At 34.9% G+C, this 18,439-nt stretch overlaps 1 protein-coding gene across 1 annotated transcript; it reads right to left on the reverse strand.

Moving 5' to 3' along the window:
- Positions 1–5,325: 5,325 nt before the first annotated feature.
- On the reverse strand, positions 5,326–6,474 carry LOC132642308 (NDR1/HIN1-like protein 13). The gene has a single exon (XM_060359545.1). It carries the CDS (start codon positions 6,275–6,277, stop codon positions 5,483–5,485), a length of 795 nt encoding a protein of 264 aa, XP_060215528.1. The 5' UTR covers positions 6,278–6,474; the 3' UTR covers positions 5,326–5,482.
- Between the last annotated feature and the right edge of the window lie 11,965 nt (positions 6,475–18,439).

Below are 18,439 nucleotides of genomic sequence, written 5' to 3' on the forward strand. Positions count from 1 at the left end.
CCATTTTCTTGTATCATTATCTATCAAGTTCGCAATACAAAGATTCATGGACTCATCATCTGGATCACTTTGAATAAACATAGATTGGCCTATTGGTAGCCATGGGTCATAGTAAATCCGTGTATCAAGCCCCTTTTTAATTCTCTTTACACATCTCTTCTAAAGAAGATATTTTGCCGCACAAAGAGACCGCCAGATAAAGCTAGGATTTGATCCCTTACCCTCAGTAAGAAAGTCTGAGGTCATATGAGCTTTAATTAAATAGGTGACAATGATTTATTGGTTCAACATGGCCTGAACCACTAATAAGCCAAGCCACCTAGGTTAACCAAAAAAACTAGAACCATTTGTTTGTACCCAGTTCCTTCGATGCTTCACGTTTTGTGACCGAGTAGATTCAAAAGACAATATTAATGTCTTCTTCATTTGAAGATGTGTTTTGGTTCTAAAGTCGTGCAAATAATCTCTAGTAAATTCCAGATCTAGGTTCAATTCAACTTCTTCATTCTTTAACAATGGTGGCATTATAGAAATCCAGCTGCAATAATTTCGAACAAAGAAATTTGAATGAGTTGAGTTATTTATGGGTTGAACCTAATATCCACGTGGATCAATGAATTAGTACCACATATTTAATTAAAATCCCTGCATATGCCATCTCATAAATTCGTTAAAGGAAGAGCATTTTTAATCATAAAAGGCAATTAAGGACTAATAGATGGAAGTACATATTTAACCTGAAAATTAATGTTAAGGACAACTGGGGCCCAATAAGCGGAAGACGTATGACAGAAATTTGAACTATTTCCAATCGTTATGAACATTTTTTACCCTTTTTTGTTAAAAGAATAATAAACAACTTTTAATTTATGTAAAATTTCACACAAAATTATTTTGTCAAATGACTATATTTTGGACTACTGGGAGGAACAAAGAAAAAAAAAAGGGGAATTTTCACAAATGACTATAATTTGGGGTTTTTTTTTTTTTTTTTTTGTAGGCATAGCTATACTTTTGCTGATTACCTTTCGTAGCTACAGTAACATGTATTCAAATTCAGTTGTATTCCAATTCAGCTGTATTTTGTTGTATTCAATTCCGATGTATTTATTCGTAGCTACTTTTACACTGTATTCAACTTATTGTATTTACATTCGGCTATATTCGAACAACATAAGCCCAAAAAAATATAGGGATATTCAGCTGTATTCAAATTCACTGTATTTATATTATACAAAAAAATCTCCTTCGAAATATAGGCAAAAAATATATAAAGAAACACTGAATTTTACACTAAAAAAATAACGAATCCACTCAGATCTGATATACCAGAAATAAGACACACTCAAATCTGAGATACAAGAAATAAAATACGCTCAGGTCTGAGATACAAGAAATAAAACACGTCGGAGATCGTCATACTCCGCTGAAAGTTATCGAAAATGCTGTTCCGGTCATGATTTGGGCCTTACTGACCTATTCCTTTTCCGGTCGGTGTGGAGCGGCGGCGACGGCTGTTCGAACTCGCTCGAACTCGCCGGAGAAGATGGACAGAAAGATGGTTCATATCTTTAGTAGCTTTTGTCATCTTAATTTCTGAGTTTTGTATCGGCGATCAGATGTTAACACATGAATTATGTTCCCGTGCTTTGTTACCTTCTGTTTGTTTTACAAATATATACCATTTGTGGCAGAGGGACGAGGGAATTGATATGGTTAATTAAGATTTCAAATTGGAAATTGAAGGGTGGAAAAGAGGAGATGGGCGAGAGAGAAGGAGAAGGGCGAGAGAGAAGGCGAGAGAAAGTGAGGGAAGAGAGCAGAGCGGAGGAGAGAGTTACTGATAACGTCCAAATCCACTCATTAAAGAAAGTGAACATGGTCATATACAATATAATTTACCAACTATGAGTCGGAGTAGAACGACAAGGAACAATATAAAGGCAATCAAGCAAGTAAGGATTTTCACTTTCTACACTAAGCTAAACACTTGATAATATTTTGATTTTGTGAAAGATTATAACTAATGCGAAAATATAAACTAACCTAGAAAGCAAGTAAAATGATCAATGACCACAAGCATGGATACAGGGAACTCTCAAGTAACGATCCAATGTATTTTCCGATTTTACAACTAAGAGCGAGTTTATGTTAATAGGTAATGATTTCTAGAATATCATTGAAAATCTTTCAACCAAATCAATGAATTTCACTTTAAGCTTTTCCAAGCCTTAGAGTGTGATATTAGGCACAATTAATTTAACCTCTAGTTAACTTTACTAGTCCTAACTCAAATTATTGTATGAGGTTTAAAGCTTCAAATCCTTGTTAATTAGTCTTTCCCAACCACAATTTTTCTCTTCCGAGCTCAAATCGAAGTAAATGAGCGAGTCCTAGGGTTTGCTAATCCCATGAGAAACATTAAAGAACAAGAATAATTAAAGAAACAAAGACCCACTTCATTATAAATAAAAATCATTCAATACATAAGCATAATAAGAGTTTCAATCCAAACTTTAACAATGTATATTTTCATAAACAAGTTTTAAGTAAAGGAATGAAATACTACACACTTAAATATTCAAATACAAAACAAGGAATTCAAGAAAGGTTTAAGAAATTTCTCGTTAAATGCTCTAATCTTCTCCTCCAATGGTGTGGTTGATGAACCCTAGCTTTCAAGCTTGTGTGAATGGCGAAATATCTGGGAAATTTCCCCCGAGTCTTACTCTTATAATTCTCCAATTTTCCAAAGTCAAAATATGACAAAATAAGCCCTGACTTTCAGTTTTGCAAATCTGACCCATTCTTGCATTTTTAACCACTTTTTTCGTTTTTAGTTTTGCAAATTTGACCCGTTTTTGCATTTTTAGCCACTTTTTTCATTTTCTTCAATTTGGCCTCTTTTGACTTGTTTTCTTTCCCAATCACTTCTAAATCACATAAACCTATAAAATAGAAGTAAACGACATTAAATGCACTACTTTATCAATCAAACATAACAAAAATCTAAGATTAAAGAAGAGATAAGTTGGTAAAATACCAACTTATTAGTTACTGTATTAGTTATCTTGTGTAATTGAAATACAACATTTAGCTACCAGATGTAATTAAAGTAAAGTGTAGTTACTAAATATAAATACCACTTATATACTCTCTACCCCAAATAAATTTCTCAAAGAAGAATCTAACATGTGTAAGAAGCCCACACATTTAACCTATGGACCCTTCAGAAATCTTGTTTATGTAGTAGCCTAAAGAGGGTTGATTCCAATGACTAAGGGTGTACATGGACCGGGTTGATTTCGATTTTTTAAACACCAAACCAAACCAATTGCATCGGGTTTTAAAATTTATACACCAAACCAAACCAAACCAATAAAATTCGGGTTTTTCAACCTCAGGTTTTCTCGGGTTGTCCGGGTTGTTCGGTTTTCTCGGATTTTTCGGGTTTTTTTTCGGAATAGCCTTGATACAAAACATATAACTTTTACTTTAAATATTGTTTTAGTCCTAGTAAGATACAATTATATAATTAAGGTGCTTCTTAAGAAAATAACACAAAATGTGAGAAGAGTGATGACATTGTATTAAAATATTCAACAAAAGCTAATATAATCGGTTAAAATAAATATTGTTAATTAACAAGCCATAAAAGAAAATGACCATAATCTAAAAATACTAAGTCATGCTAAAATAAGTATTAATTATATGACAAAGGAAAAAAAACTTAAGTTATGTATTTTTACTCTCTAAATCAATTATGCAAAACTAAAGAATAGAGTGTACGCAGACCTTACTCCTACCAAGGTAAGACGGCTGTTTCCGAAAGACCCTCGGACCCCACGTTGTGGGATTCCACTGGGTTGTTGTTGTTGTTGTTGTTGTTGTTGTTGTACATTACTATTCATGTTAAATTTTCTTTTCTATTAAACTAAAGTTTGATCAATTGATGTTGTATTTTTTAAAAAGGTCTTCTAGTAGCGTATTAATTTTATTATGAACTATAATTTAGTCATTTGGTAAGATTGTATAAGAATTGGAAAAATTTTGATGGTTTTCATAACTTGTGGGATTTTTATGTTTATAAAAAAAACTGCAACTTAAGAAATCCAAATTGCATGTCCAAACATGATTTCATCTCATGATTTCATCTCATGAGATGAAATCATGTCCAAACGGCTCCTAACATTTTATATATGGACCAGTTCTAGGCTTCTGCAAATTTTTTAAATTTGTTCCTTAATTAGTTATCCATCACAAAAAATTAGAGGGAGGGAAAATCATGTTCGACATGATGCTTGGGCCCGTGCTCCAATCCTTTCTAGTAATTTATAGACATGAATATTTATTAATTACTTGTTATAGACTATAGTCCTTAAAAGTCTTTAATTTTTTTCTGAACTCTAATCACATTAATTAGACGGAAGCAGTAAATACATACTCAAACAAGTAAAATCAACATCCTAGATATCGATCTAGCCACAAATGTTGCCGTCCAATAACCTTTTGTTCACACTGTTATTGTTTGGCCCAAAACTTTAGTAATATACTTGACAAGAGAATTGTCTGTCCAAATTAAACCATTCAAAATACTGATCTAGAGAAAGCTCATTCAAAGAGTAAACTTAAAGCTACAAGAAGGAATACAGTGAAAGGAAGCATATACACGATCTTACAATTTAAAGACATTGTCAAATAGTGACGGAGCCATAATTTTCACTAAGAGAGTTTTTATTTGTTTATTTATTTTTAACTTCAAAGTCATGATTTTATTACCACATAAGGGGGACTATGCCTAATTTTGACCTTATATATAAAGTGTAATTTTGATACACACAAATAATAATAAAAAAAATAACATCATATCATATACAAAATATATTTTTTCAATAAAGGGGTTCATCTAAACTCCCTCGTGCACCCTGACTCTACCCTTGTTTTCAAATGGTCAATTCTTTGAGGAAGAAAGGAAAAATCATTATATTTCATTCCTTCTATGATATATCTAAAATCTCTAAGTTGTTAAATACATATGCTTCCAAAATCAATTAATATTATCAAGTTTCAAGTCACAGCCTAGAGATCTGGAACTCTGAAAGGAGCAAAATTTTCAAAGCTTTTAGGGAAAAAAGAGAGAATCTTACTAAGTCAAGTGCGATACATTATACACTTCTTATGTTTGTCAACAAGAGCTCAGACGCTGATTCAATTGATAGATAACCCAAATATATTTCTGGTAAATAAACAGACTTTTCCTTACTTGACTTGCCAACAAGAAATGACAATCAAATTTGGAAAGAATAGGAAAACTAGGTGGAGATGAGACAAAAAATGATTATAAATAGAGAATAAAGAGGGTACAAGTTACAATGATGATATATATTGCATGATAATGAAAATTCATGCTTCTTAACCATGAATTAAGAATATCAATTACTGTAAATTAGATTTCCGTTTCAACTGTCACCTTTTTAACGTATTAGAAATCCGTTATACACTCATTAGGCATAGTCTTGGATTTCTTTGTCAAATCTTGCACATCAAAATCACAAGTAATTGTCAAATCTTTCTTCAAATTTTTAACCCAACTCTTGATCTCCATTGGCACATGATTAATCATTAATGTCATTACTATTGGCTTCTTGTCATCTTCAAGGCTCTTCAATAAATCACTAGGCAATTTCCCATTTGAACCAACATCAAGATTGAGATGAACATTATTGGTACCCTTAGCTTTTTGTGAATTTGAAGGATATTTCCCTTGTCCTATATCATGTTTCTTGAAAACAAAATTGGCCTTCCCTTCACCAAATGAAACATCCATTCTCTCATTTACATTATAGACTTTCAAATCAATATCGAATTTCGGATGTTGTTGTGGTTGATTTTTTTGGCCATGGCCGCTACTAGGGTCCGTGACATTCTTGAAATTGACCCCAATGACGGAAAAATTAGGACATTTAGGGATATACAACATGTGAATAACCCCAATTGTAACACCTATAATGATACTAAATATTAATAACCCCAACAAGATCCAACAACAACATCCAAATTTCCTCTTCCTTTGAAAATTATTATCAGGTGTACGATGACTTTCCACGATTTTTGCATTTTCAGGTGGTGGCACGCGATAAACTTGATCTCTAGGGATTTGGACAACGTAAGTATCCGATGATCGATCAGGTGGGGGAGCTAACCGAAGGGATGTTGCCATAGAAAGTTTCTTAATGTTGTTTTTCCCATTTCCGGCAGGTGGGGTCCACTCCTCCATGCGAGAACGAGGAGCGGTGACGTAACAGGAATCGAAGAACAAAAAGCTTTGTAACGATTTAGGAACAATTTAACGTTGCATGCATGCATGGAGATTAGGAGTTGGCCATTGGGACAGGAAGTTTCTTAAGAAGAATTGGTGTTTCTTTGAAGCTACATCCTTTTCTTTTTTTGAAGGAAAGAGAAAAAGATAATGATTTATCCCATTTTTTCGCACTTTATTAAGTCAGCAATGTCTCATGATCAGATTTTAACATAAATTATTATGGGATTTGGAGGTGTAAAATAATATGTACACATAATTATTGGGAAAGTTACTCATATATACGGATCACCCAACTAGTTTGCAATCACTATAGCCCACTTTATTATTATTATTATTATTATTATTATTATTATTATTATTATTTTTTAAAAAAAAAGAGGCCACAAGCTACCATATTAAGGGGAGTGTCAGCCCACGTATTTAATTAATTTTTTCCCTTTTTCTCCCGAGTCACCATAGAACCCTCTTCATTTTTTTATTATTCATTTTTTAAATATATATAACATGAAGTATAATGGTGTTTATACACTTTTATATATTATTATACAATACATATACACCCTTATACATTATCTATGCATTGTATATATAATGGACATTATATATATAGTGCATGAGTGGTGTGTGTGTAACCATGTATAAACAACGTATCCACAAATGTTTGGTAATCCAGTGCAAAAACCCAAAGCAAAAGAGTCAAAAAGTTAGCCCATGAATAAGGGAAAATAGGAAAATAACCCTCTATGACTATTTAGGAAAAATAATTACCCGAAATAGTTCATGTTTGTAAAATTACACGAAATGGCCCAATTTGTATCCCTCACTTCAAAAGCCTGTCGTATATTTGTACCCTCACTACAATTGAAAAAATGTTGTATATTGTTGTATACAATTGAGTTTTCTTGGATATAAACACATCTTATACATTATTATACACTCTATACATTATTATACACTTTTATATAAGGTTGATACATTTTCTACCCCAGATGTATAAAGTTGTATATTGTTGCATAATGTTGAATATTGTGAAAAAGTGGCTATGCGGGGTGTGGTTTAAAAATATGGCTACGCAAATATAATTTTGTATGCTAGATTGTACATTATTAAAATTTCCCCTATTTAAATTCCCAAACTAAAGAGCCTAAAGCCGATCCAATTCTCGGATAAAAAACATCGAAAATGTCATCCAAGTTTTGCTGGGCTGCATAACTTATCTCTCTAGTTTCCTCAATAATCGTCGATGGAATCTCCTCCAATAAATAAACGCACCTCTGTACTTGATCATACCCTCACCAATCCACCACTGCAAATCCTAGCAAACCTTGTTAATCGAATGGTATGGTGAAGTAATTATCAAAGAGTTTGGCTATATTTGGTAACTTAGATCACAGAATGGTATGGTGAAGTAATTATCTCATAATTATTTGGTGAAAGGCTTATAATGAATATTTGGACTGATTATTACCAATAGTTGGGCAATTCACACGATTGTCCCAATTCTGGGGTGGTCTTTAATTTTTGTCCTTTGTCACTTTAAGTAATAAAAAAGTGACCGAATATATTCCTGAGATTCTGGGTTCGAACCCTAACAAAATATTTTAAAAAAAATTGCAAGACAAGATTTCATAGCAAATTACGTCTATCCGAGCAAACGTTATGCCTTAAGGCATAGTCTCTATGTAAAGTATGTCTTGTCCGGCACAGTTCTGTAGAAATTAGTTTCTATGTAGTTTAGCAAACTATGCTATTCGGGCAAAAGTTATGCCTTCAGGCATAGTTTCTATGTAGTTCCTTTTCCGGCATAGTTTTGTAAAATTAAATTATACTACAAAACTATGCTGGAAAAGGAACTACATAGAAACTATGCTTTAATGCATAACTTTTGTCAAACGACATAATTTGCTATGAAATCTTACCTTGCAATTTTATTTTTTTGGCCTCTGCTGGGGTTCGAACCCGAATCTTTGGATTCATAGAACAGCGAATAAGCGTACTTTAGCCCACAAATTTTTATTAAATTAAAAGTAGGGACAAAAATTAAAAACCACCGATTTGAGGGGCAAAAATTAAAGACCAGTCCATATGAAGGACAATCCGCGCAATTTTTTGCTAGTTAATTCGGATGTCATGCCTCGATTTAGGGATATATATGACCGATATTTAAAAGTGTTCCACACTATGACTATATTCACAACCTATGCTTAAAACAAAAAGGCCATTGAATTTGGGTTTTCAGGCAATATGTTATACTATTTTCGGGGGGCTTCTTGTCACACCTTGAACCATAGCCTGGGCATAACACGGTATTCAGTGTCTGACTGCATGTGACCGAGCGAACTACATGACTAGGTGAATCAACATGAGACATACTGATGCGGAATATAATATATAAACATGCTAAGATACTGAAATGTCTAATTGATTAATCATTAATGCGGAATAAGTCTGAAGCGTAAACACGTAGCTAACATTGCTAACATAAAAGCCTGCTAAACACTGACTAACTATTATTCTGGTCTATGAAGCCTCTAAAGAATAATGAAGTACTGGCTGTTTACCGTGACAAGGCCTCCGGCATACCTGACTGTCTAAAATATTGAAAGACCGTAAATAAGATAATGCCCCGAACGAAACTGTGGCTCACTAAGCAGCTGATACGAGAATCCTAGCGAGCAGATTCGTCATCCTGTAAATTAATACTTGCATCGTGAAATGCAGGCCCCGGGAAAAGGGACGTAAGTACATTTGAATTGTACTTGTATGTAAAACCAACTGAAAGAACAAAGAGTTGTGGGGTGCTCGGGAAAGGGCAACCCAAATAAATAAATATGAACATACTGAAACTGAAACTATTGATAGCTGAACTGAACAAGAAAAGTATAGTCATAACTGAACTGAACAAGAAAAGTATAGGTACTCCCTGTTCTGAATGAGAAATCACTTGTTTTAACTGAGTTTATTTTCTGTGGCCTTAGGCCCAAAAGTAAGTGCACAAATTTGTGGCCTCGGGCCCAAGTATATGTATTCATAAACTGTGGCATCGGGCCCAAATATAGGTGTTCAACATTCAACAATTTATATTAAGGAACTAAGAATCGTGTTGTAATGCATAACACCGGAATGCTGAACATTACCATGCTGAGACATGTATTCATAAATTGATTATGGAGTTTAAAGCATTAACTATTCATAAGCATATTGAGTTTTCATGACTGAGACCCATGGGCTATAAAACATGAGTCTATATTGATTACATACTGAGTTCACGACATTCAGAATGACAATCATGAACGAATTGCGAAACTATATCGCGTTTAGAGAATAGAAGTTCTGAAGCTTTCCATGAAACTAAGGCTTAACTCTATTTATGAGGAAATTTATAACAATCGTAAAAGAATGTGACGTGGGGAGAATCATTAACATTCCCATATGTAGAGACAGAGACGGACCCACCTTATTAGGAGAGGGGTCACGTGCCACCGCTAACCTCGGAAAAACATTGTATATATATGGTGTACACACCGTAAAAAATGTATGTATATTTAAAAGGACCCCTGATGTATATCCACTACTTTGGTGCAATTTGTTGTTGGGCCCCTTATGTCCTTACATGAAACCTGGATTCGAGCCTGGCTATAGCAGTTTAGTTTCTATTTTTTTTTTTTTGTTGAGTTTGTTTTGTAGATTCTCTACAAATAAATTAATAAGCCCACAACTTCTTCTTTTTTATTCTTTAGTCCTCCCTTAACCCCAACCCCCTCCCCCCACCCCCACATACATTTTAAAAAAATAAAAAATAAAAAGAAGAAGCCCCAAATCAAATCTTTTCCCCATTCTAAACACATTCTCCTTCTTCCAATGTTGAAGTTTATACTATTTTACTAATACCTTATCATAATTATTAAGTTTTCAAAGAGTTGCACGCCAAACTTTGACAGTAACAATTGACATGTCAATATTAAGGCATTTGGTCATTAGTACCCCCTCTGTGTCAAAATCCTGGGTCCGCCTCTGCGTAGAGAGTTAGATTTCAGACCTAATCCGGATTTACGGAATGTTACACTTCACATGTCTAATGTCACATTAATACTCATTTAACACATTTAAACCTAATCCGAATTTACGGAATGTTACACTTCTAATGTCCAAAAATTGTTTGACAGTATGTAATGTCCCATTTTGAAAGCAATATGCTATGCAATGTATAGTTTAATTATGAGGTGGAAAATGAACTCAGGTCTACTAGACTTGGAAACATAAGAAATTGGACATAAGTAGCAAGTTAACAAAAAAACATTCACATAATTAACTAGCAATTTAACAAAGCCAGACTTTAACACCGAACCAACAAGATATAACCAAGTTCAGAAACTACCTAAATGTGGTATATATAATGTCACTAAAGTGCTATAAAAACAACCAGCCCAGAAATTTAAGAAAAAAAATAGTTCAGAAAGTTAAGTGGTCTTCTTGGATGGAAATTTCCTCATAGCTTGAGCTCTTGTTTGTAGTCCAACAGCTTGGGACCTTATATGGATTCTAGCCGTTGTAGATTGAATTTGAAGTTATATTTGAGGGTGTGTTCTCTATGAAGAAAAATACTAGAATTATTTTTCAATTTTCTCATGTTCGATAGGTCAAAAATCTTTGGAAATTTCTCTAAGACAACAAGTTCCTTTAAATTAAGGAAAATTACTTCCTCAGTGGACGTAGGTGAAACAAGTTCCACAAGTGGCTTTCCACATTGATCGTGTCCTCCCCATCCTCCAACACCTCATCTTCACCGCCCCCTCAACCACCCCACACCCCAAACCCCACCCCACCTCCACCCCACTAGTATTTGTCTAGATTATATTCAAATGCTTTTAGGATAATATTCTTTGCTTACTCACCAAACACAAGAAAATAAATAAGAAATTCACTTTTCCCTGGAAAACATTTTCCACGAAAAATATTTTCCTTCGCACTGAACACACCCTGAGTCACAACTTGCTTTCCTTTCAATTCCAAACCTTTAGTAGGTTTATATCCAATGTCAGCAGTAATCTTCACTGGACCAGTATAAATTTTTATTTTTCTGGCAGTAGGCAAACCATGCTGAAAATATTTTTTAAAAAATAGCCATTTCAGTTAGTAGATAAATAGGAAAATCGGATTAAAAAATAATAATTTCAATTACATAACACTTATAAAATCAGTGAAACAAATACACAAGTCGTTCTCAAGGGCTGTTTTTCTTTAGATGGAAAATTTTCTGTTTTATCAATCTGTTGCAACCGGGAATGATCCCTATCTTGTGGATATGTGAAATATAGGAAGGAATACATGAATAACAAATGACATTGGAATGCTTATCGCGGTATTTTTTTTTCTTTTGGTAAATAAACATTGTATTTATTACCAAGTGGAATATTTACAGCTCAAGAGAAACAAAAAAGAACTTTCTATGCACCCAATTGGACATACCCCAGTTGTGTGCTATATCTTTTATGGCCGCACATACACCAAGACCTCAAATTCACTAAGATTAAAGGGATAAAAAGTCAATTGGCCAACATATCTTGCAAGCTTTGGATAGAAACTTAGTCGAAGCAGCACCTCCTGGATAACTTGTTTTATGATGTCTTGAGAAGATCTTCTTTTACCTTGGAAAATAGCAGCATTCCTTTCAATCCATATGTGATAGATAACAACAATAAGAGTATCCGATACACTGATGCACCCCTATAGGATCTTCCACAATACTTCACAGCCCAACTTACTTCTTTCTTCCCACCCATAATCCCCCTAGTGATTCCTTGCCAGTTGAGTAACTTCCTCCTTATTCCACTAGTGAAGGGGCACTAAAAAAACAAGTGAGATATATATCTCATTTGCCTGATTACACAACACACACTGGAGATCTGTTTGTATACCCCATTTAGCTAACCGATCTTTAGTAGCAAGCCATTCTATTATAGCCAACCTTAGAATAAAAACCCATCTAGGACATCCCTGGTTGTTGCAGACAAGCTTCCTCCATTACTCCTTTGGAAAATCCCCTTGTAATCTTTTATATACTGTTTTAATGGAGAATTTTTCCATCTGTAGTACTTCTTGTTCACTGTAACCAACAGCTTCTATATATTGTTTGGCCTTGAAAATTCTCTGTATCACCCAAGATGCAGTTTCGGGGAATACAGTCCAGACAGTTTATCCGTTTATGTAGTAAGCATGTACCCATTGAACCCATAACTTCTCCTTGTTCTGGCACAGGTACCAAAGTAGTTTGCACATAGCTGTTTTGTTCCATAATTCTATGTTGATCAAGTTCAATCCACTAGCAACTAGTGGATTGCATATTTTATCCCAAGCAATAAGAGCTTTCCTAGAGAACTCAACAGATCCTATCTAGAGGAATCTCTTGTATATGGTCTCAATAAATTCAATAATATTTTTTGGAAGTATGAATACCTGAGCCCAAAAAGTTTGAATAGCAAATAGGACACTCTTAAGTAGCTGAGTTCTGCCTGCATATGATAGAAATTTAGCAGTCCAAGTTGTGATTTTCCCCAACATTTTCTCAATCAAGGGTTCACATTGCAGAATTGTTAGTCGCTTTGTGCTCAAAGGAACACCAAAGTATTTAAATGACAACTCTCCCTTAGCATAGCCTAGCACATCCAGAATCTGATGTTAGACTGATAGTGGTACACCTCCAAAATACACAGAACTCTTCTGCGGATTAGAAATCAATCCAGATGCTTAGAAAATATTGAGAATCTTTCATGTAAGACAGTGACAGACTGCACATCACCCTTACAGAACAACAACAAATCATCAGCAAAACCTAAGTGTGCCAGATTGACTTTGGCACACCTAGGGTGATAGTTGAAACCTTTCGGTTGCTTGAGAGGCTTGAGTAGTTGACTAAGGTCCTCCATGGCTAAGACAAACAAGAAAAGGGAGATAGGATCACCCTGTCTAAGTCCCTTCTTTGCAACAAAAGGGGAAGTAGCTTCCCATTAATCACCACTGAATAGCAGACGGTGGTTAAACATTCCATGATCCATGCAGTGAATATCTCAGGAAACCCTAGTATTTGTTCAATAAAATGCCATTCAACAGAATCATAGGCCTTTTGCATACCCAGGAGGCCCTTATAAAACCCTATAATTTCTTGTTTTACTTCTCTCTCGGTCTGTAGTAGGATGCCATCGCTACTAACAAGCTTCTTGATTTGATTCTGGGCTTGCCTATTCTTTAAACATGCATGAACAGACGCAGTATTTGTGTCCCCCAATTTGAGCCATTGGACTCTTGATTTCTGTTTTACAATGCTTTCCTCATAAGCCATTTCTCCAATTGTTGCTTTGCCATTTTCTCCTTTTGGGCCAACCCTATGAATTTAGTGTGATCTCTGAGTTGAGCTTGGACACTCTGTAAATACCTCCTAGCCTCTTCAACTCTGATGTCCACCCCAGCATAATGATTTTGTGTTAATAACTTCACCCTTGCTTGAACATGTTTTAACTTTTGCCACACTTGCATCATAGTAGTCCCTTGACTATGTTTCCTCCAACTGTCAGCAGTCACCTGTAGGAAATCTCGGTGATTTTTCAGATAATTATAGAATTTGAAAGTTCCATGCTTCTTCATGGGAATGTTATCAAAACAGACACATAATGGATTATGGTTAGAGAACTGGGCATCTAGAATTGTTCTTTCCAAATGAGGCCATTGTTGTAAACACATTACATTTGTAAAAACTCTGTCAATTTTACTAAGTATCTGACTGTTGGACCAAGTGAATTACTTGCCAATAGTTTTCATTTCAATCAGCCCTGAGTCATGGATAAACTATCCAAAGTCCCTTACTTCATTATCTAGAACAGGATTCCCATGGATTGTGTCTTCAGCTATCAAGATTGCATTGAAATCTCCCATAACCAAAGTTGGCCCATTTAGCTTGCTGATTACATCCTTTAAGTCCTTCCATAATAATTTTCTATCTGGGATGGTGTGCAAACCATATACCATAGTGAGATCAAAAACCATTTGAGAGTGCAGTACAGTAACCAGCCCATGAATGAAATGAGTATGTTATATTGTAGGAGTAAACTCCACATAATTTTGATTCCATAAGATCCAAATCCTTCCCCTTGGTGCTTCATCGTAATTTACAGTCCAGTACCATGTACCAGCTATTTTTGAAATTATTTTTGGAGCATTTCCCTTTACTCTATTTTCTATAACTCCTATTAGAGCTACTTTATTTGTATTGCAAAACTTCCTAAACTCCTTGTGCTTGTACACTTTATTCACTCCCCTAACATTCCATGCTATAATATTCATTTCCCTACTGACTTTGGGGGCACCCTAGTAGTACTCGCTACCACTCCAGTCTGCACCAAATCACCCATATTTTGGGATGTAGACACTTTGAAATCCATTTGGGTTTTCTAGTAAGGCAACATATGCATTTGTGATCATTACATCCTGTTGCATTGGAACCTTCCCTGGAGCTTTTGTCATCGCTTTGCCACTAATTGCCAGCCCTTGTTCTTCTTCTGTGTGTTCTGGAGCTAAATTTGTGTCATCAGGACATAACATTTCCAACAATATGCCATTAGTATCAATTGGGTCCATGGTTGGATCTAAATTATTTTGAATGCCCACACCTGTTAGTGTTTCCCTTCTTTCACCTCCTGCACTTTCTGCTTAGCTTCTTGGACTTTCTGCTTCACCTCCTCTTCCACTCCTTTAGCCCTTTTGTTTACTGGACATGAGTGCCCAATTTGGGAAAAAACTGGACAATATATTAGTGTCCAGTCATACAGTATTGTTTGATGTATTGCCTTATCCCTTGGGTCATAGATCTTCACACTATGAGGTATAGTTCTAGTAATATCCATTTCTACTAGGATTCTGGCATAAGATGGTCTATAGCATTAGTTCTACAATCATCAGCATATAATGGCTTACCCAGGGTACTGCCAATCCTACTCAAAGCATCTTTACTCCAAGTATTCAAGGCCAGGATTGGAAGTTTCACCCATAGAGGAATAATTTTGAGTACCTCCTCGTTAAAATTGAAATCAGCAGCACACACCTTAGTTATGATAGGTCAGTTATTTATGGTATAAGGACATGAGAACAAAACTTTATCCCTGTCTTCAGTGTTGTTCATTTGAATGATAAAATACCCATTATTGTGGTATAGAATCTTAGGTTTTGGAACAAAATTCCATTGGTGAGAAATGTACCTCTCAAATGCTCTAATGGATGCAGTAGTCCCAACCAAATACATAATAAGTGCCCGATTCTATTTCTGAGTTTCAGCTTCAAAATCCTTTTTGAGAAGATGCACCACAACTTCCCCATTTTTAATAACTGGGGGTATATATGTTAAATTCATCCCCTTAGCTACAAATTTATTCTTCTCAATCAACCCAGCCCACTTCCTACCAGTATCTTCCTGATCCATATTAGTATATCAGGTGTTGTAGAAAGACTAACAACCGGGTCTACTATCGTCACCCCATCCATGTTTAAAACAACATCAGCAGCAGCGGGACTACTTAACGGAGTTAACTTTGGTGCCTTTTGAAACCCCAGTACGGATTGACTAGTAGTCGCTTGAAATCCCGGAGTCGGAACCCCAATCGATGTTGATGAAACTTCACGGCTTGGGGTTCCTTTGGCTTTCCCTTCCGTATTTGTGGCTAGATTTTTTGAAGACTTTAAATTCGCTCTTGCAGCCGACAAATCTGGACATTGGTCAGTTCCTCCATCAATTGTTGCATCAAAACCTTCGTTTGAGCTTTCCTTTTTGTACCTCGCCTAGCATCCTGTGGTAGCGGTGCGTCGATCATATTAACCTGAGTGGTAGCATCCTTCCTCGGTCAATCCTTCGCCATGGGGGAGTGAGCAGGTTAGAAAATCACCTAACGTGCGCCGAGAGAGAGAAAGGGGATGCTATTTTCGCGGTATATGGCAAGTGAGGCAACATTTTATCTATTTGTTTCAGTGTCGTGTGAGCCTGTCGGTCCCACTAGATTGGTTAAAAAATCAAAAAAAATGAGCTAAAACTATGACAGCCAGAGGAGCAAAGGATGTTATTAAGGATTCAAAAGATCAATCAAGAGCATAAATGCTTGTTCGAGCCCTCTCACGAACTATCTCAGCAAATATTGGACTAAAAATATGTCAGGGGTGAAATATTTTAGAAAACTCCTCAGGTGAATTTCACAATCAGTACAGGTTAAATGATTAAGTTATGTTGTAACTCTGAGTTCAATTAGACATATTATACAAATTGGATATGAACTAGGAAAACGAAACTATTGGATTTGTGAAGGGGCAATTCGTGGGTGGTCTTTAATTTTTGCCTCTCAAATTGTTGGTCATTAATTTTTGCTCTTCACCTAAAATAAATTTTACAATCAGTACAGGTTAAATGATTTATGTTGTAATTCTGAGTTCAATTATGACATATATTATACAAATTGGATATGAACTACGAAAACGAAACTATTGTATTTGAAAAGGGCAATCGAGGGTGGTCTTTAATTTTTCCTCTTCACCTAAAATATCCCGAGGTTTTGGTTCGAACCCCTGCTCAGCTAAAAAAAAAAAAAATTCGGAAGACAAACTTTTGCCTTAAGGAAATTTTTTGCCTAGGCATGAAATTTCGCGAAGCCTTGCCTTACAATTTTTTTTTTTAACTGAGCAGGGGGGACACAGAAACTAGGGGTATTTTCAGCCACTTTTTTAAGCGAAGGGAAAAATTAAGGACCAACAATTTGAGGGGAAAAAATTAAAGACCAGCACCTTTGAAGGACAATCTGTGCAAAAAAATGTTTGAAAAGCGTTTAGCCTAAAATTAGTCTATCAAGTCATCCAGTTAAATTGGTGAAAATGGGTCACAAGCAATTTAATCTATTCAAATCTGATTAATCCATTGTTTAAAGTAAATGACGTAGGAATAACAAGTAACTAAATAATCAGATCAAGATAATCGAAAGTTGAGAAAGGGAAGTGAGTCTTATTGATTTTTCCATCCGGTGAGCGGCGAGCAAAGCTCAAGACCAACAATAGCAAGAACAATTTAAGTGGGAACCAAATATAGTAACGTGTGTACTCAGGTGCATTCATAAATATTCAGATGTACACAATGGAGGAGAGTCGGGGGAATTTATAGGATAAGTTGGTTGTAACTAGTAACTGTTTTCGTGATTTATTTTGGGCCTCTGGTATCCGGTGCAAATGAAGCGGGTCCGGGAGCTAATCCCCGGATGGTCAAACAAGTCTTCAATATAACCAGCATTGACTGACTTGGTGGCTGATTGTAGCTTCAAGTCAAAAAGTCTTTGTTCCCGTATATTTTTAGGCTTAAGTGACTAAAACGCCTCCAAACTTGGCACAAATTGCAACTTTAGTTCCCAAATTAATGCTGCACTTCAAGACACCCCTAAACTTGACAAAATGAGTTTTAATTCATCCCCGAGCTACCACATGGCACAGCAAGTGTAGTCATACGCTAACAGGCGCGTGAGAGGTGCCACGTCAGTTTTTTTTTAAAAGAAAAATCAATTTTGGAAAATTCATTAAAAAGTATATTTTTTTAAAATCAGAAAAAACTAATTTTTTTTAAAAATGTGGAAATCCCATTTTTTTTTAAATAAATATGGACTGGATTTTTTATTTACAAAACTGGAACTTTTTAAATCTTGAAACTGAGAAACCCGTTATTTTTTTAAACAAAAATTAGAAAATTGATTTTTTTAATTAAAAAACCTGGACTTTTTTAAAATATGGAAAACTAAATAAACCCATTTTTATAAAAAAGAATCTGAAAATTTGAATTATTGATTAAAAACCTGGACTTTTTAAAAATCTGGGATATTGATTTTTTTAAGAATAAAGTGGAAAACTGATATTTTTTCCTAGATTTAAAAACTAATCTAATTTTCCTGGATTTTTTTAAAAAAAAAAAGGGTTTTCCACATTTAAAAAAAAAAAATAGTTTTTTCCAGTTCTCTTTTAAAGAAGTGTCTTAAAAGAATCATGAAAATCTGGATTTTTTTAGGGCAATTTTAAAAATATATCAAGTTTTCAGTTTTTCTTAAAAAA

This window comes from Lycium barbarum, chromosome 5, assembly GCF_019175385.1.
Source record: "Lycium barbarum isolate Lr01 chromosome 5, ASM1917538v2, whole genome shotgun sequence".
Classification (NCBI taxonomy): Eukaryota; Viridiplantae; Streptophyta; class Magnoliopsida; order Solanales; family Solanaceae; genus Lycium; species Lycium barbarum.